The sequence below is a fragment of the Rhinichthys klamathensis genome, unplaced genomic scaffold (assembly GCF_029890125.1).
Source record: "Rhinichthys klamathensis goyatoka isolate OS25496 unplaced genomic scaffold, OSU_Roscu_1.1 h1tg000076l_1, whole genome shotgun sequence".
NCBI classification, from domain to species: domain Eukaryota; kingdom Metazoa; phylum Chordata; class Actinopteri; order Cypriniformes; family Leuciscidae; genus Rhinichthys; species Rhinichthys klamathensis.
Genome location: NW_026606618.1, coordinates 2025555 through 2046360, shown reverse-complemented (window position 1 = coordinate 2046360; position 20806 = coordinate 2025555). Strand labels below are relative to the sequence as shown.

The following is a 20806-nucleotide window of genomic DNA, read 5'->3' as shown; positions in this document are numbered from 1 at the left end:
GGCGTGACTTCTTGAAAAAACATGGCCGCGCCCGGAGAGATCATGTTGTATTAATCTATTTGTGAACGATCTAGACATTTATGGTACAAAAACATTCATACTTTAGTGTGTTTATTTAAGACTGAAATGACAATGAAGACCTTTTGCGGTCGTGCAAATCCAACAACCGGAGCGCTGGACTGGGTTGAGGAAAGCGAGGAGTATGATTACCATCAGGAGATTGCGAGGTGTGTAACTTAATCCATCTCATGTAACATAACCATACTTACACAACAACTGATATTTGCGTCTTTATGTAGAAGTAATCTATGATACTTCTCCAAAAATTAAACTTTACATAATGACGTGAAAATTCTAGACATTGACTTGTTGCTATTGTTGTTCTAACACGTGGACGTGTCGGTAACTGTGCTGTGCCAGAATATCAATTACACTTAATCGAATTGTAGTCATGTGCTATCCTGTCATGGGACTGGGGGTAAATTATTTGGACATCGCTTAATAATGGTTTGTGTGTCTCCTATCTAGGTCCTGCTATGCAGATATGCTCCATGATAAAGACAGAGTGAGTTTTGTTGCTGGACACATACATACACAATACAATTACATAAAGAAATACTGTAAATCAAAATGATGGTTCTAAAAAAATGTAGCTCCAATAATGAAGGGCGTTTTGCATTGAATTCATGTTCCATGTTAAAAAGAAAATCAGAATGACATGAGAGAATTTTCGTTTTTTGGGTGAACAATCAAGATTAGCTTTGACATATTCCAAAAGCATATTGACTGATAATGATCTGGTTTTAAACATTGAGAAACTTACTAAATTTGAAGCATTCTGCCTTGTGTTCCTAAGAATGAGAAATACTACCGAGGCATTCAGGCAGCGGTGAGCAGAGTGAAGGCCCGCGGTGAACGGGTGGTGGTCCTGGACATCGGCACCGGGACAGGTCTGCTATCCATGATGGCTGTGACGGCTGGAGCCGACTACTGCTATGCCATAGAGGTACTTACTAATGCTGATGTATTGAATGTCGATTAATAAGATGGAATTTGGCTGAAGACAAAAATGTGAATACCACACAGGTGTTTAAGCCCATGGCACAGGCTGCCACTTCCATCACGGAGAGGAACGGCTTCTCCGACAAAATCAAGATCATCAACAAACACTCCACAGAAGTTACGGTTGGACCAGGTTAGATAACAATCATTATATTTATTATCCAGGTGGATCCAACAAGTACTGTGCATTAGTGTTCTATAGTAGTGATTATAAAACTGATAATTACAGTCATGAATGTTGATTGGTTGCAACAGCATTCAAGCAGTATTCAAATATAGGATAAAATGTATATTATAATATATATGTATCACTGTGCAGCACCTATAGGTACTTAAGGATTATTAAATATTTAAATGTATTAATAAATAATCATTAATAAATGTTTTTTTCTATGATAAATATTTATGAAAATGTTAAAATTATATACCTATCATACTGTATATTGTATATTGTGATGGATTTTTTCTTCCCTAATGCTAACCTATAATCTGACTATCCGCTTTCCTAAAATGCTCAAGCTCTCTACGTCCCTTACGACGTCTTTAGCTTACTCAAGCTCTATACGCTCCTTACGACGTCTCTAGCTTACTCAAGCTCCCTACGTCCTTTACGACGTTCCTAGCTTCGAGTTTTCTGAACTACTCTTACTCAAGCTCTATACGACCCTTACGACGTCTCTAGCTTCGAGTTTTCTGAACTACTCTAAAACCCCTTTGCTGCGCAGCTTTAATGACAGACAGACTTCAGTAAATGTCCTTTAGATGCTTTTAATTACGGCCAGGAGTCTCGAGCAATACTCAGAGAATCTCCCAAGTAAAACCAAGGCCGGTGGATCTCAGACAAATTCCATTGAGAATCCCACCGAAAACACGGAAACAACAGTTTTTATACAATAGGGAGGTATGGCATAATGACATTCATTTGATTGGTTATTCCTTCTGTTACTGGGTAAGAATTTGTTTTAACGATTACTTCATTGATCACAAGTTCTAACTTAGTCATCTGTCTAGTCTCATTTCCCATATTTGTTATTTATACACACAGTCAGGAGTTCGACACACAGTCAGGAGTTCAACACACAGTCAGGAGTTCGACACACACACATTCATGTAGAATACAGAACGTCCTAGAACATGGTTTTTAGAGATTTAGCAGGTTAAACAAGGTCAAATATTAAAACATGGTTTTCTTAATATTCAGTTTAAATTTTCCACCACATTCCCCTCTCTGGCCATAATCAAACATGGCCAATATTAAATTTAATTATTCTAATCAATTTTCTATACCTGCATGACTTACCTGCTCCACCGAATCATCCTATTTTAAGTCAGTGACTTTAATACCACCCGTTATCTCTAATCATTTTCATCAACATCTTTTACTTTATAATACCTTTAAAATATTCCTTCAATCAGAATCCTAAGCTGTAATGAAATTACAACCAATTTCCAATGTTACCACATACACATACCATCTTCTCATCTATGCATCTCCTTGCCAATATTCTATCTCTAGTAAAAAACTAAACATACCATAGTACATTGCCTTTTAACTTTAGACCTTGAGTCAAGTTTCATAATTTTTAGCTATCTTTCAAATCATATTGATCTATTAGGCCTTAACAGGCCGATAATTAACAGATGGACATAACTTATACCACCTCTAAGTTTTGGCAATGCGGAATAGCTCATAATGGATCCATTGATCCAGATCATTAAATCTTTAGCTTCATTGTGAATTTAGAAAGCTTTTCAGAATTTTTTTCTATATTAGCAAATACTCTATTTCTCTGAATCGTCTAAACTGATTAGACTAATTTTTAAGTTTAAATTGAACATGTTTTTTGGTCATATTGTTCTTGGTCTATATTTTTAACTCTGTCCTCTACATAATTTGTTTTAATACGTTACAATAACAAAACAATATTTAATTTCTGGAAAGCCGGGCTAAATAAGCAAGCACTGTTGCTGTATTCCTAGCTAGCTAGACCCGCAGTCACCTCTCAGATATTAAATACAGACATTAGACAATACATGAAAGGAACATTTCAGTAATCACACTGGTAACTTCTTCAACTAATAATTAATCCATAAATTAAATATGTTTCCCAAAATCAATCCCCTTTTGAAAGGTTTTCTTTAGCTATTTTAGCAATTGGAAACATCTAATATATATATAATGTAGTCATTAGTTCATCACTATAGAAGTTTACCTAATTATCTATTCAGACCTAATCCGGCAAAGTAACTTATCACCTATTCTCTCTTACTAGAGAACAACTATTGCTATTAATATTTTTTAGCATCCATGATTGTAATGTCTTCATTATAATTGTAAAACCCTCAAGTTTCTTCAAAAGTAATCCCTAGATTATTTATTATTTTTTCTTCAGTAATGCACCTAGTTAGAGTCCCTATAATCTACAAAATTAAAAGATTTTCTCCTTCTTAATTTATATGTACCTAAAATATTTTCAAATTAATCAGTAATTGTTCAAATCTCAGCCCTATATCAATTCTCAGTCCTACAGTTTGATTGAACCAAATAAAACATCAATAAACATCACATTATTGCTTCTGGAAGAACATCACATTATTGCTTCCTAAGCAAAAGCATTGCGGAAGGCATCAGTGATCCAATCTAACCCCCCATCCTGTTGGTTTGTTCTTTGCCTGTTCATCCTGCCACAGATCATCCCGCACCTCTGTCATATCGTCCAGTATTTTGAGATGGAACTCCCATCCTCATCATAAGCTGGAATGAACAAATTTAACTCATAGTGATTTCTTTCTGTGTCGGATGAATAGTCATGATGAACAGGCAAACTTCCCTTCTCTTTCTACCCTGGTCACATCCTGGAGGAAATTCAAACAGAAACAGCAATATGATCAAAAACATCACTTATGAATATAAAAACACACATGCTGCACTTGAACACTCAGTTAGACCACATTTGCTCCCAGGTGTGCTGGTCGTCGCGTTGGCCCCACAGACGTCTGAAACGTTCCATGTTCACCTTGATTGCTCTTTGCGAGCAATAACAAGGTCTTTTCCCACGCAGGTAGAGGAGGCACGTTTCCAGCACGTCCTTTTGTTTTTCTTCCCCTACTTTCCTCTGGATGGCGGTTGGTGGGGCTTGCAGTGTGACACGTGAACCCAAGCGTCACGCTCGGAAACTTTGATTGCTGTATTCGTTGTTAGAATGATCTCATACGGACCCAGCAATCTCGGGTTGTCGTCGGCGTTTGGGTGTGGAGTTGCTCAGGGCTGGTTGGTGTAGTTTAAGATGAGATGCTTGCACAGAGGTGTCACCCCACCCCAGATAGGACCTTGCTTGTGGAGTGAGCCATTTCCTGGCTGCTTTGACCTGTTAAGGGAGACCTTAACTATTTTTGTTAGTGACAACATGTATTAACATAATCTGCTTGTCTGGCCGGTCGTCCTTTCTGATCAGACCTGTGAAATTTCATGATAAACAGTAACAAGACAATATTTTATACATTTGGAACAGAATAAGTTCTGTTCGACCGGATCCATCATGACATCCTGTAAAAGGAAGAAGGTTAAATGTGGGGTGGACAGGGCAAGCATGCTTGCTCTCTGCCTTCCCAAAGTTATACGCTGCGCAGGTGTGGCACTGTTTCTTTCTGCCACAACAATAACCCATCTCAGGATAATTAGCCAAAATCATCCATGGCTATTATTTTATTGGTCATAATTTACTCTGTTAGTGACATCAGCAAAAAATCCTGTATCTTCAAAAAAACATTGTAAGGGGTTAATATTTCAGTCAATCATTTCTAAATACAGTCAAAGAACAGGACGTTTTTAGTCCATTTTCAAAGTTCCATTGACCAAGGTTACATCGAGTCAAAAGTTTCTTAGATGGTTAGATCATATCGAAAGCTCGTCTGAAGGCTACATCCTAAATAAAAGGAAGTAAGATTTATTTTGTTCTATTGTTGGATCTAGAATGGAAAGTTAGTCACCATCAGACATGAAAATGGGAAGTATGATAAAGTTTACCATAAGATAGAAATATAAAATCAGAGTTTTATGGTTAGCACCATAATTAATCTTATCTATTAAAATTTCCATTCATTCACATTCACACACTTTCACACACACACACACACACACACACCCACCCCTCTCTGGCCAGAGAATCATACCTTTTTTGTCTGCCATAGCAGTTTATGAACTGAATGAGGAACATATATTTTATTAGGAGTGGAATACCACCAAATCCGAACGGTAACAACTTTTACGACAGAAACTACTGAACGTAGAAACACTGTGGCATTCCCCTTGCGACAGTGTCTAAACGTTAGGATATTAATTGTCAATTGTCCGATGCAGTCACAATGTGTTTTAGTTTAAACACAGTGAACGTAAACCTCAAAATCAAATAGATTAAACACTTCAAAATAATTGTATAGACCTACGGTTGCAGTTGAGAGATTCAGCTTCAATCCCTCAAATGCAATTTGTCATTAATTGCACAATTTCAATTTTTCAAAAACTTTTTGTTGTTGCTCCTAAGCTATTTAAAAGAAGATTTGGAAATCTTCACACAATTTTGGATCCATGGACAAAAATAAAATAAACATTTATATCTCGTACCCTGGTGATGACAGCATGTGATTTCAAAAGTTTATAATTAGAAACATTGTTCTTATTGAATCCAGAAAATTACCTTTTAAATGAAATGGAGTGACCAATATGTTTACTTTTCTAGCCATAATGTCTCTTTGGGACACTTTATGCCCTATATTTAGTTATATATATATATATAGTCAATAATATATTCTCAACAAATTCATGCTTTTACCACTATTGGTTTAAGTAATAAGCCTCACTATCCAAATCCAGTATTTTAACTGATTGGTGAGTCAGTCTCTCACTTCTGCTATTGAACTTCCTGTATTAGGGCTGCTGGACTGGTCCTATTGGAAGCAGATTCAAAGTGTTAGTTGAAGAAATATGAAGAATTGCTGAAACCAGTGGATAATCAAAAACAATAATCAAGTTAATATGATAATTAACTAAATTTGAAACGTTCTCTGTAGTGATCATTGAAAATTCAGCAACTGGCCCACAAGTGAGGGGATGGAGGTCTTTCTTTTCTGTGTGGATTGTCGTTCAGTTGACTTGTTGGGCTGATACGTTTGATCATCAGGCTGCGATGGCACTCTCGGTCTGGCTTTTGATTCACCCTGGCACAACATTTCATAATGCATGGCAAAATTGTCTTTAGGAAAAGTCAAGTGAATTGTCACCTCAAGTGAACTGTCTTGAGTTGACCCCTCAGAAGGGTCCACTTCCTCTTTCAGGAGCTGGGGAGCTGAGGGCACCACTTCCTCTTTCTCTCTCCACAGTCATCCAACTGTTCAAGGCTGGTGTCTGAAATTCTTGAACACTCAAGAGAACCGCAAAACTCAAATTAAACTTATAGTTTAATAACTAAAAATCTCATCTGGTTATCAAGACAGCAGTTCCTCATTTTATCAAAAAGCGTACTTCATTGCGGGAAAAAGCAAGCGTTTCTTCGTTGCAAAGACGCAGGAAAAAAGCAAGAAAACTACTCTTCAGAATACAGTGTATATTGTAAAGAGAATTTCTTTTGTCTTTTCTTCTTTCTTTTTCTTCAAGAAACCAAAATAAAATGACTATATGATGCCTGTTATGTGCTTGTTCAAATCACAATTTATATTTAAATTGGTCACCCAATCTCATTCTCATATAATGCTCAATACACAAAAATTCACTTAGTTAAACATAAACCATTTGCTCTTAGAATCTCTGCAATGGATCAATTTTTTTTCAAGTTCTTTCACACTGTCTCCCAGGGATAACGGGATACAAATTCTAAACACCTTCAGATAGAAAGTATAATATTTAAACACGTGTTCTTAATATCTTATTATTTATTTATTACTTTAAGAGCACCTAATTGCTCAGTCTTATATATCTCATCAACATAAATAAATCAAAGTTTAACTCACAAAAGTTTCTTTATGATTCAAAATTTCCTAATTATCTCAGAATGTTTCACGGGTGCATATTCCTATTATTATGATTTATAACTTTAACAATTTCTGTAATTTTTTTCAAAATGTAAAAATTCATAAATGTTAACAATATTGATCCATGTATCTTGTCTCAACTCTTTCAACTGTATCTTTATATTCTCTCAGAATTAAACCTTTATTCAAACAAAACTTCAAACAAAAAGCAAATTGCAGCACTACAGCATCTCGGGGCATTTTTCCCTCCCGGATCTGATTTCCAGCATGACAAAGTTGCTCTCTTTGCAGGAAGTTTTATTGACACAACAAATAGAATACTCAACAAATACCAATTTGGTTGAATTTAACCATAATCATTGCTCATTGCCCTTAACCCTCTGGGGACCAGAAACGCGCCCGCGCGTTTTGCCGTTTTTTTTTCACATAGCAGAAAAATAGACTTAAAATACTCTGTTGATTTTGATCGTACATATAAGTGTTATACATCAATCGATCTTGTTAATTGTCTATTATTTTTCTGTATACTCACAATAAAAACAAAGTTTTGTGCTTTTTGTCAAATAAAGAAAAATAAACATGATGCGAGTTTTGCCTTCTCTCTGTCAGTGCAGTCCATTCTGAAACACGTCCGAAAAATTAACTCTAACTCTGCAAATACTTGTCATACAGGCACGAGAGATTTTTCTTTATGAAGCTTGAATTCTCTTCTTTTCAATGATGTAATTTATATAAAAAACAAATATTCTCAGTTTATGTAATCTGTACGAAAAGAGAGTGCTGTCAGATTTTTTTTCCCCAGCTCATTACACTTCATTACGCGTTAATCTGACACGCCCACGGAGGACGCGCGCTATTCAAACGCAAATGTTGAGGCAAGCCATGACAATGCCCACATCAGCCGTTCCACCGCGGCGGTAAAATTTGGGGTGTATTTTCTGCCTTTTACCGCCAAGAGGCGCTACAATCATAGACTCTGAAAAGTGTTTGTTTATTCTCTCTAATGCGTAATCTGCTGCCGCACCGCACTGATTCAGAGCGATTGAAAGCTGGTAGCAGATGAATTCAACAAGTGAAACGTATAGTTAAAATAATTCATAATCACAATACTGAAATTAGGCTACTGAAATGAAATTGAATAAATAATGAAAAAGTAAAACATTGCAATAAAAACATTTACAGACGTACAGACGATAGCTCAGTGGTTAACGCAACAACACGAGCTTCGAGGAGCTTCAATCGACTCGAGATCGAATCTCAATGTAGCATACATGTTGTTAACTGATGTTGGCCAACAGCGTTTATATTTAACCTTCTTGATGCTTAAATAGCTAACTGTTTATAACTGTTTACTTATTTAAAGTCAAGAGTTTTGTTTAATTATTATTACAACATAAATTTGCTACATTCCTGTAGAACCGCAGCCGCTGCACAAACGACAAAAACTGATGAAGGAAGATTGTCAGCCGATTGCATCAGAAAATGAAAATGAAGAAGCTCGTCTTTAGTCTGCTAAATTATTGTGTAATGTAAAAGAACACTAAAATTACTTAAGTTTGAAACCAAGTTCGAACATTTCAAGGTTTAAATAAAGTGTCGGGACAGTTTTTTTAATTTAAAACAGGGTTGCATCGGGTTTAGAGTTTATTTCTTTTGCGATGCAAAATAAGAAACACTAGGCTAATCTTATTCTTGCGACATTTTAAATTTGTATTGCCAAAGAAATGACAGCTATATTAAACAATTAAAACAGTAGGCCTACAAAACGAAAATTGTCCAAAGCAACATAATTAAATTAAAACATGCGTTTTTCTTTGCCTCTCTCGCGCTGAATCTCTTTTTAACAAGTTTATTTAGTCTCCCTCGCTCTCCATATGAAAGAGGAACATTAACACCTATGCCTATTGTCCTGCGCGCTCGATACAGCACTGAACTGTCCCTCCAACCCCCCACCGGCTATCGGAGTCTGAGGCTGATTTAACACAAAGAGAAGTCGCAATTCACACTTAAATCGCTATTCTAGACAGTGTTGATAATGAAGGAATTAAATGATTTAGTTACATGTAGCCTAGTGATATTTCTATCATAAAAGTGTATTACTAAATATTTCATTATTTCAGTAATTGATGAAATAAAACTGGTTTGGGCCAGCTTTTTCCAAGCAAAACTAAATATAATCTGAAAAAAACGCATGTTAATTTGTTTTCATGAACAAAATGTTCAACTCAATATTAAAGTCTACATGGATCTTTGGATCCTTTCAACCAGGCATGCAATTTGTGAATTAAGTTTTTTATTTTTTATTTTTTTATTCAAATAAATATCGAACCACGGTGCTTTGTGGTAATGCTGCTAAATTAAATAACATGTATTGAATAATTATGAACTTAAATGAAACAATATCGCAACATTTCGACAAATACATTATTTGATCTGTTTTTACATTTTAATTCAGGGCGATTTAGCCTGCTACATTTAATTAGAGCGAGATTTTCACCCTTGTCATTTTCTCATTGGGAAGCGCTTACAGGCTACATGTTTGAGTACATCCTCTGTACCTCTCGTTTTCATATGGATTACATAATCAGATAACATTTATTAGCCAGAATATTTAGACATTTAAAGGCTTTAGACAGAGCCGATTTCTTATAGTGACTGAGCTGAAGTGGCTTCGGTTCATTTTTGTGACGCGCAGTTCCCGGAGACAGAGACGACAGATAAACTGTTTTTGTCGTTAGCAAAAGTTCGAATAAAACCCGACTTTAGAAAAATGCATAGGGCCACTCGGCGTGGTCTGCCAAAACACTTAATTATAAACTTCAATATTTCATTCAAAATAATCTCAACACGCTTTGTAAAATTTTGAAAAGCCGTGCATGCATTAAGGCCACTTGAACTAATGAACAACTGAAACGCTGGTTTTGATTTTATTGTTTGTCGTTGTTTAAACGTGCTTGTTGCATATCTCTATTTTATATTTGATATGGTCTATTGGTGAAGTAGCCTATAGCATTGATTACTGTGGAGGGAGGGGTGTGGGGATTCAAATAATTCAGCAGAAGCAGGGATGTTTAGACCAGAAGGAAATCCCCGTCCCCCCTGGCAAATCACACTTTACTTAAAACCATGTTTTTAAAAACTCTAGGTTGTAGGGAATCAAAATAATAATGATAATAATAGGCCTAATAAAAAAAAAAATATATATATAGGCTATATATGTAAAATTACTTTTTTTACAGAACTGCTTTTGAAATTACGATTGGTAGCCTCGTACGATTGGTACAGATGCAACGTCGTTGTGTTCGATACTATTGTTCCTAGTGTAAAATGGAAATGCATGGTAATTTTATTTTATAAATATAACCAAAAAACTGTATGGCGTAACAGAGTTTTAGAGCTAGACAAATCTCTCTGCATTAATAAATATAAAATTTGCAGTAGACCATGTTTGATCGGGATTTGAACCCGTGTCATCTTGATGATGAACCGTAAGTTCTACCGCTCGGCTATTAATTTCCTCACTGAGAAATGCCCAAACGTTTGTTTCTCACATGAGCGAGAAAACGTTTTGTCGTTAGCCTGTGTGAGTGTAGGCCTACTTTAGCCTACATGAATAAAAGTAGACCTTTTACAGTTTTAAAAGATGATATCTTATCTGTATGACCAACAATTACGCAGTAAGTTCTTTTAGCTGTTATGAGAAAAATAAATCCAAATGAACGCGCCGCCGCGTTTGTCAAACTCTAATTCAACATGCCAGAATAAAGCCAGATTTTAGAATAATGCATAGCCACTCGGCGTGGTGTGCCAAAATACCCTAATTATAAACTTCAATATTTCATTCAAAACCATCTCAAAACGCTTTGTGACATTTTAAAAAGCCGTGAATGTATTAAGGCCACTGGAACCAGGATCGTAACTGAAACGCGCTGCATGTCTCAATACAGGAGCGCTGGTTCAGATTGTATTGTTTGTTGTTTAAACGTGCATGTTGCATATTTAAAAATATTTGTTTAAAAATAAATGTTTGTTGTAGGCTTATTTGTAAATTACCATAACTTGTAGAATTTCATCCTTACTGTTGTTAATTGACATTAGCCCCACTTACGTTTTGATAAATGTCCCTTTGCGCCACCTGGCGGTCATTTCGCGAGCGACTTTGAAATGCGACTGGTTTATTTTTATTGTATTGGTCTACTTTAAAAAATAATACTTTATAAGACATTTATGGGAAAAGACTATTTTCTTTTCAAGATGTTTCCAACTGTAACTTTGAACCAATTCTGTAGAATGGCCCATATAGCATTTGACCAGGATTTGTTTCCAGGTATGACTAAAAATGTGCTTTTGGCTTTCATTTATATTTTGATTGTTTGTATATATATATATATATATGTGTGTGTTTGTGTGTGTGTGTGTGTGTGTATATATATATATATATATATATATATATACACATGTAGGTTATATATATATACAAGAAAGAATGCAATGACAAAATATATATATATATATATATACATGTAGGCTATATATATATATACAAGAAAGAATGCAATGACAATATATATATATATATATATATATATATATATATATATATATATATATATATATATATATATATATATATATATATATTGTCCTTACATTCTTTCTTGTGTGACACCCCTGAATGAAAGGCTCATTATTATGCAGGGTCACTGTCTGAGAACCACTTAATTATTCATGATAGGGGTTGGGCCGTTCCGCCCATCCGCATATTGCCTTGGCAAACAAAAAAATGTTTTTCACAATTTAAAACAATCTATTGTTTTATGTGAATGATTAGGAAGGATGATTTTCAGATCATTTTGAAGCAAAAACTCTAGGCAACAACGTACATTAGTCAAAAGTCTTGTGGACTCATATTTAGTATGTTTTTTGTGTCCTTATTTCAAAAACTTTATTTTTTAGTTTTTTCAATAACCACGCATAAACAATATTCTCTCAAAAATACAAACATGTACATACATGTTGCTCACACATTATGGTAGACCTGTTTGTGCTAAATAGAGTTTAATTTCACCTGTGCCATTAATATGTTTATAAGCAACTGAAAAAAGCACAAATGTCAGAGCATGTCAAAACATCCAAAGGGCCCCAAAAACACTCTGGTCCCCAGAGGGTTAATAGACAAGGTAAAAACTTCTTCTTTTTTTTTTTATGTGATCACCAATTTCCTTTAAATATTTTTCTATCTGGCCACTTAATCTCAATTCTATATATCTTGTTAAATAGAAATTATATTGTTGTGGTAAATTTAGTTGACTTTCGTCTTTCGTCATAATGGGATACACCGTTTAAACCTGGGCTCAGCCAGTTTTTTCTCTTCTCTTCTCTTTTTTTTCAACAGATCTGGAACATTTTAATTTCAGAACACGTTCCAAAATCTTATCTTAAAAAAACGCACAAAAATGCTTTATTTTACACATTAAAAAGGAAAACAAAAACTGAAGTCTGTGTGTCCTACCTTAATAATTTTAAGTCCTTTTAGTCCGTCTGGAATGGGTCCCTCTGTCGAACAGGGTTCTGCAGTCTGGCAGAGTGAAGACAACATGGTTCCTCGTCCCCGTCCATCCTGACAGAGGGAGATTCCGAGGACTCCTGGATTGGCTCGCCAAATTGTGATGGATTTTTTCTTCCCTAATGCTAACCTATAATCTGACTATCCGCTTTCCTAAAATGCTCAAGCTCTCTACGTCCCTTACGACGTCTTTAGCTTACTCAAGCTCTATACGCTCCTTACGACGTCTCTAGCTTACTCAAGCTCCCTACGTCCTTTACGACGTTCCTAGCTTCGAGTTTTCTGAACTACTCTTACTCAAGCTCTATACGACCCTTACGACGTCTCTAGCTTCGAGTTTTCTGAACTACTCTAAAACCCCTTTGCTGCGCAGCTTTAATGACAGACAGACTTCAGTAAATGTCCTTTAGATGCTTTTAATTACGGCCAGGAGTCTCGAGCAATACTCAGAGAATCTCCCAAGTAAAACCAAGGCCGGTGGATCTCAGACAAATTCCATTGAGAATCCCACCGAAAACACGGAAACAACAGTTTTTATACAATAGGGAGGTATGGCATAATGACATTCATTTGATTGGTTATTCCTTCTGTTACTGGGTAAGAATTTGTTTTAACGATTACTTCATTGATCACAAGTTCTAACTTAGTCATCTGTCTAGTCTCATTTCCCATATTTGTTATTTATACACACAGTCAGGAGTTCGACACACAGTCAGGAGTTCAACACACAGTCAGGAGTTCGACACACACACATTCATGTAGAATACAGAACGTCCTAGAACATGGTTTTTAGAGATTTAGCAGGTTAAACAAGGTCAAATATTAAAACATGGTTTTCTTAATATTCAGTTTAAATTTTCCACCACAATATTTATTAATACATGTAATGTGCTGGGCTCCATACAAAATATGCGGACAAAATATATATGTATACGAAATACATACTTTTTCCCCCATGTCACGTGCGGGGCTCCGTAATTTTGTATATTAAATACTTTCCATAAATAATACTTTTAAATAATATTTTTTTATTATATATTTATATGATTGTAATATTGCATTACATTTGTTATATTTTATATATGTGTTATATAAATGTATATGTGTGTGTGTGTGTGTATATATATATTTTTGTATAATATTTTTAAATGATGAAATATTAAAATATTATTTAAAAAAATATATATTTTATAAATGAATTTACATACATACATACATACATGCATAAATAAGCGACTTGAGTGTCATATTGTAAATATTGTAATGGACAACCTCATTTGTATCACCTTGAATGCCTTGTATCTGCAGACGAAGACATGCAAGAACGAGCAAACATCCTTGTCACGGAGCTGTTTGATACAGAGCTGATCGGAGAAGGCGCGTTGCCCAGCTATGAACATGCACACACACACCTTGTCAAGGTAAATAAATACAGTTGTAAATTGCAGTTATGCATTTTGCTGTGTCTTTTAAGTGTTTAATGCTAATGCTGCTGCTCTCACTGGCATAGGCAGGTTGTGAAGCTGTGCCACACCGTGCCACGGTCTATTCCCAGCTGGTGGAGTCGGATATGCTGTGGAAATGGTCACAGATCCAACCCATAGAGGTGGATGGGAACAAACTGCTGCCCTCTTCTGCTGTAGTGGAGTGTACAGGAGCGCCCTCTGTCTGTGACATCCAGCTTAGCCAGGTGTCTCCAGAGTCTTTCACTCCCCTCGGGCCCATCTGCACCATGTTCAGGTATACGTTTGGATGGTAGTTCAGCTCTCTAAATTAAAATGGGCCATTTTTTGCATAATTAACTGGTGTCTTTTTCCACTCTAGTGTTGATTTCAGCAAGCCGGTTAGCAGTGCTGCTCAGTCCTACACGGCACAGTTCAAGGCCCAGACCAGCGGGAGAGCACAGGTAGTCTTATCCTGGTGGGACATCGACATGGACCCTGATGGCAACATTGTGTGCACTATGGCCCCTAGTTGGACCTATTCAGAACCTCAAACTTACCCTGTAAGTACTGGTGCTTAGCTTAATGCTTAAACTGGTGCTTAGCTTAAACTGGCTGCTTATATTAATGAGCGAATATCAAGAATCATCTTACTTGACATTAGTTTTTGAATGTCACAATGCTAAAAAAATTACAGTATTCATTTACAATAATATAAAAATTTGGGGTGGAATGTCTTTGGAAGAGGCCCCTCTAATACCAACACTGTATTACTTTGACTTGGTATAAATATATTTGATAATATCTTGCATCATGTGATGTACAGTGGAGGGATCACTGGATGCAGAGTGTCTACTTCCTCCCTGCAGAGAAGAATGTTTCAGAAGGAGAAGAGCTGAGCTTAATCGTCTCCCATGATGACTATAGTCTGTGGTACAACCTAACGAACAGGTAAAGATACTTTCAATCAGTGTTTTAGACATATAACATGCCCTCGGTTTTAAACGGAACTGTCTATGAGGAAGACAGTATTATATTTTTGACAGTCTGTCTTTTAGTGAACAAAATGTTGTCAAAGAGGCGCAGTTTCGGCCATCCTGCAGCTGTCAGGCCCACCTGGTCTGGACGAGGCCTCGCTTCGGGGAACTAAACGACGAACAGAGGACCGAGAGTTATGTGAACGCATTACGCAGTGTAAGTTCTACTTTTACATTCACTGTTGATTTCCACGTGAGCTTGAAGTGCTGCTTTCTGGCGATGGCTCATAATTTAGTGTGTTTGCTTGTATGCTTGCAGATTCTGAAACCAGACAGTGTGTGTTTATCTGTCAGTGATGGGAGCCTGTTACCTATTTTCGCTCATCTGCTTGGATCTAAAAAGGTGAGTATCCCAGGTTTTTGCTTGAGTCTTAAGATTCACAAATTTAGGTCTGCTTCAAAACCTGGTGATCTGCCTTCTCCCTACACAGACAGCTGCCTTCTGAGGCAGCATCATGGAAACTCATAATTCAATTGAGGCCTTGCAATTGACCAACAGTGTTTGATGATAGCATGATAGTAAGCTAACAATTCAATATTGGCTAAATAATCTGTTTTAAATGAAAATGGACTATTTTTAGTGAGTAAATTATAAATTAAGTAAACTAAAAGCATCTCTATGCACTACACGACTTAGTTGATTTCAGTAGAGTTGGTTGTTAGCATGTTGCTAAGATAATGATGCAATATTAGCTCAATAATTTCTGAGTAAAACGGAACTATTTTTATTGAGTACGTTATAAATTTTAAGTAAATAAGCAACTACACGATTTTCAATTGAATTGAGTTTGATGTTAGCTTGTTGCTAAGCTAACAATGCAATATTTGGTATCTGTTTTAAGTGAAAATGAACTATATAAAACAAGTAAATTATACATTTTAAGTAAATTATTGCACTACAGAGTTTGATGTTAGCATGTTGCTAAGCTAACTACAGAAATAATCTCTGTATTCTGGGATTGTGTTTTCTGTGAAGGATAAATAGTGCTACCTTAAAATTTAACATTGAAAGCATACCTATGACGCCTTAAAATACTGTCTAGGTAGGCAGCTTACAAAGTTTTGAAACAGAACATACTGTATATGAATCTTTCTTTCTGTCTTTTCAGGTGTTCAGTTTGGAAAACTCTGGAATGGCAAAGCAAGTGATTGAACAGGTGAGATTTTGAAGCTAAAAAAATAATTACCTACATGAGTTCAGAATGGATTGGTACTGAAACATTTGATCTCCTGCTCACAGGTGCTACATACTAACTCACTGAAGCATGGTGTACAGCTGCTGGGAATACGACCTGAGCACCTCTCATTAGCTGATTTAGAAGGAAATCAGGTACCAACTAAGTACTAATATATGTACTTTACATGCATTTGTTGACTTGATTTGTTGATTTGAAGGCTCTGCAGAATCTGACTTTATCACATATTTTAGCAAGGATACATTCAATTGTGACAGTAAAGGCATTTATAATGTTTCTAAAGATTGTGAATTCAAACAAATGTATCAACTTTCCACAACAATATTAAGCAGCACAATTTTAGCATTGATTATAGTAAGAAATGTTTCTTGAGTAGCAAATCAACATATTTGAATGATTTCTGAAGGATCATGTGACACTGAAGACTGGAGTAATGACGCTGAAAATTCAGCTTTGCATCAAGGGAATTAATTATATTTTAAAATATATAAATTTTTTGATCAAATAAATGCAGCTTGAAATCTCCCTTCAGATTTCCGTATTGATGGGAGAGCCCTACTTCAGCACCAGTCTTCTACCGTGGCACTCTCTGTTCTTCTGGTATTGTCGCACCGCGGTTGCCCAGCTGCTTCTGCCCAACGCTGCCATCCTGCCTCGTGCTGCCACACTTTACATAACCGCTGTTGAATTTCAGGTCAATTATTTCTTTTGGATACATGTCGGATATATGTATTATACATTTGCAGACTAAATGACATTATACATTGTTTTATTTTGAATCAGGATCTGTGGCGAATCCGAGTTCCCTGCGGTACTTGCGAGGGCTTTGACGTCAGTCCTATGGATGAGATGATTCAGGTAAGTACTAGTTACAGGTTTTTGGTCTGAACTCAGTCTTGAATTTAACAATTAACATGAAATTTTAATGTTTTAAAGTTGATTAACATGCTTTTGGGATTAACTCCACCCACAGCGATCTTTGGATTTCCGTGAATCCTGGGAGGCAGAGCCACACCCACTCTGGGAATACCCTTGTCGTGCTCTAACAAAACCACGTCCAGTCATGACGTTTGACTTCACACAATGTGTTCCTGAGCAACCAATCAACAGTGAAGGAACTGTGCCATTCACAGGGTAAAACGAACAAATTATAACTATTATTATATTGCATTATACATAATATAATTATTATATAAGATAATAAAAATATGTATATTTCTAACAGAATTATGATATTAAATTATTATAAATATTCATTTATTTATAACAGACATAAATGTAATCAATTGTGTTTTAGCATGAATTTTAAATGCTAAAATTCAAATGAATCTCGCTGTTTATGTAATGTTATATTATATGTTAATACAATTAATGTTTATATTACTGTATAAAATAATATATATTAATATTGATTACCGTTCAAAAGTTGGGGTTAATAAGATTTTTGGAAAGAAGTCTCTTCTGCTCATCAAGGCTGCATTTATTTGATCAAAAAATACAGTAAAAATAGTAATATTATGAAATATTATTACAATTAAAAAAATGTTTTCTATTTTAACCCTCTGGGGTTGTTCGTTTAACAGTCACACTTGGGGTGTTCGGGTCCAAATGGACCCAAAGGGCAGGATTCATATTTTAAAAAAAAATCATAATTTTTTTTTTTTACTTGTTTTTTATAAAAAAATTTTTTTCTTTTTTGGTGTTTTGAGATATTTCATGATTTATAATTAATATTTATGCAATAATTATGACCCATTTTTTCCCATTTAACATAATAGATTTTTTTTTTTTTTTTTTTTTTTTTTTTATCAAAGCTGTATTACATTTTAGAGTGAAGCCTAGGCCTCATGAAAGCAATTTTTGAAAAAATATAGATGCCATCTGGTGGACACACTGAGCATTTTTATCACACAATAGCACATTTTTACCACTAGTGGATTTACAGCTCTCTGTAGAAAGGCTTGGGGATTCTAGTGATTTTTGCAAATATATACCAATTTTTTTTCAGGTTGTTGATTTTTAAAATATAATAACAGATTCTCAAAGACTATTTTTGTCTTGTTTTTTGTTTTTTTTGGTTGGTTTAAATGGTAATTTGAAGTGCCAGTTTTACTTTATAATCCAGATTATTATAAATATATAATACATTTCCAATGGGGGTCATTTGGACCCGAAGGTCCTAAGTGTGAGTATTTCTTTTTTTTTTACAACCACTTAGACTATTCAAATAGACTATTCTATTTGAATAGTCTGTGTTTTCATGTTGAATAATCTGTTTTCATATTTTCGACAATTTCACATTCATTTCCTATGGGGGTCCATTTGAACTCGAAGGTCCTGAGTTTGACTATTTTTTTTACAACCACTTAGACTATTCAGATCCTGTCCCCAATTTTTTTGTGTGTTCACATACCTAATACCATAAAGGTCGTAACATTCCGATTAAGCTGTGATTTTTAAAAATTCAAAACAGATTTATGTAATCTGAATTTATGAGTGTGTGTGTGTGTGTGTGTGTGTGTGTGTGTGTGTGTGTGTGTGTGTGTGTGTGTGTGTGTGTGTGTGTGTGTGTGTGTGTGTGTGTGTGTGTGTGTGTGAGAGAATGTGTCTGTTTTGCACTCTTGATGTTTTATAGATTCACCCCTTCACTGTTGTGTGCTTTTTTTATGGATTGTGGCTGATTTGTAGATTGTACGCACCAAAAAACTCGTTTTTTTCACATTTTTGCCAATTTCCCATTCATTTCCTATGGGGGTCCATTTGGACCCGAAGGTCCTGAGTGTGACTATTTTTTTTACAACCACTTAGACTGTTCACATCCTGTCCCCAATTTTTTTGGGTGTTCATATACCAAATACCAACAAAGTCACCAAATTTCGGACCATTCCGAAGAAGCTGTGATTTTTAACATTTTTTTATTTGAATGATTCGGGTCCATTTGGGCCGAACAACCCCAGAGGGTTAATGTATATGAATATATTAAAATGTAATTTAATTCTGTGATGGCAAAGCTGAATTTTCAGGAGTCAATACTCCACATGATCCTTCAGAAATCATTCTAATATGCTGATTTGGTCAAGCATTTCTTATTATTATGAATGTTGAAAAAAAGAGTAAAACTGCGAAACATTTCTTTAGGATTCTTTGATTCAAATATTTTTAAATACCGGCATTTATTCTTCCCTTCTTCATTATTTTCTACCATTATAAATGTCTTTACTGTCATTTCTGATTAATTCGATGCATCCTTACAGAATCGGAAGTATTCGTTCTTTTTTTTATCCTACTGACTCCAACTTTTGAGTAATGTAAATAATATATATATATATATATATATATACAAATATATATAATTATAAAAATACACCCCTAATAGATATTGTATATGTGGTGCTAGCTATAACAGCAGTGCTCTTGACTGATACTGATGTTTCAGGAGAGGACGCTGTCATGGTGTCGTTCTCTGGATGGAGTATCAGCTGACTGAGGACATCACCGTAAGCATGGGCCTAACCAAGCCAGTCAGTGAAGAGGTATTTGCTAAATGTTATCTTGTTTATTGTACAAACAATATCTGCATTCAGATGAAATGGCAGTCTTCATAAATATTCCTCAATAAAGTTGAAATAGAAATTCAAATAAGACTGTAATAATCAGGTGTCACTCTCCTGATCTATTCACCTGAATGTTTTTTTTTCCCCTCATTTAACAGGGAGCTTGTGTATGGAACCCACACCGGAAACAAGGAGTGTTCTTCTTCAGATCTGTGAGGGTAACTTCTGGGAATGGAAGCGAAGATCTTTCCTACAATTTAACCTTTGAACCTCATACTGGTGACATTAAAATGGACTTCTCTGTCACCGAACCTTGACCAATGACAATATTCAAGACTCAAATGAACTATGTCATCAGTTGTTAACGTTTATTTCCAAGACATTGCTTATCCAAAGAGTTTTAATGACTGTGAACTTCTAGATTCACAGTAGTGATGATTTCGTAACTTATCTAGACAATCTGATGTGTATTAATGCTTTTTAATACATCAGATCAGAGATATTACTTTGTGTCGTTTGCAGATTCATTCTGATTGCATACTATATGGTAACAGTTCAAACTGTATGGCACTACACAATTCCCATGATGCTTGTAGATTTGAAAATCATGCTTTTCCCCATTATTGTTGAATCACGGAAGCTACACCAGTTAGTTTTGCCAAGAGATTTATTATTTATATACATGTATCAGACAATATGAGAGAAACAGGCATATCAGAATAAGGCTACAGGTGAGGTGATCTTCATTCCAGATTTCTGTTCCCCATTTCTCTATCCCCTCATCCCATCATGCCAGCTGTAAATGGTTTCTGTTTTTCTCATCCCTCACCCCGTCATACCTCTGTTTCTCCTTCCTCTCACCCCATCATGCCTTTGTTTCTCTGAGTCAGTAAAGTAAGGATTGAGCTTATATACGCAAGCA

General features: G+C 35.5%; 1 protein-coding gene across 1 annotated transcript; it reads left to right on the top strand.

Moving 5' to 3' along the window:
* prmt7 (protein arginine methyltransferase 7) lies at positions 1-20389 on the top strand. The gene is made up of 17 exons (XM_056250882.1): positions 1-227; positions 529-565; positions 857-1006; positions 1087-1195; positions 13964-14076; positions 14166-14395; positions 14480-14660; positions 14924-15048; positions 15156-15291; positions 15394-15477; positions 16244-16291; positions 16375-16464; positions 16863-17024; positions 17114-17188; positions 17304-17464; positions 19767-19863; positions 20043-20389. The coding sequence occupies exons 1-17, from the start codon at positions 127-129 to the stop codon at positions 20199-20201; spliced, it is 2058 nt and encodes a 685-aa protein (XP_056106857.1). The 5' UTR covers positions 1-126; the 3' UTR covers positions 20202-20389.
* Positions 20390-20806: the final 417 nt, after the last annotated feature.

Coding starts and splice junctions, on each gene's coding strand:
- prmt7 (XM_056250882.1), top strand. CDS start 127: ATGACAATGAAGACCTTTTGCGGTCGTGCAAATCCAACAACCGGAGCG. Junction 14,396..14,479: donor CCCATCTGCACCATGTTCAG/GTATACGTTTGG, acceptor TTTCCACTCTAG/TGTTGATTTCAGCAAGCCGG. Junction 16,292..16,374: donor CAAAGCAAGTGATTGAACAG/GTGAGATTTTGA, acceptor TCCTGCTCACAG/GTGCTACATACTAACTCACT.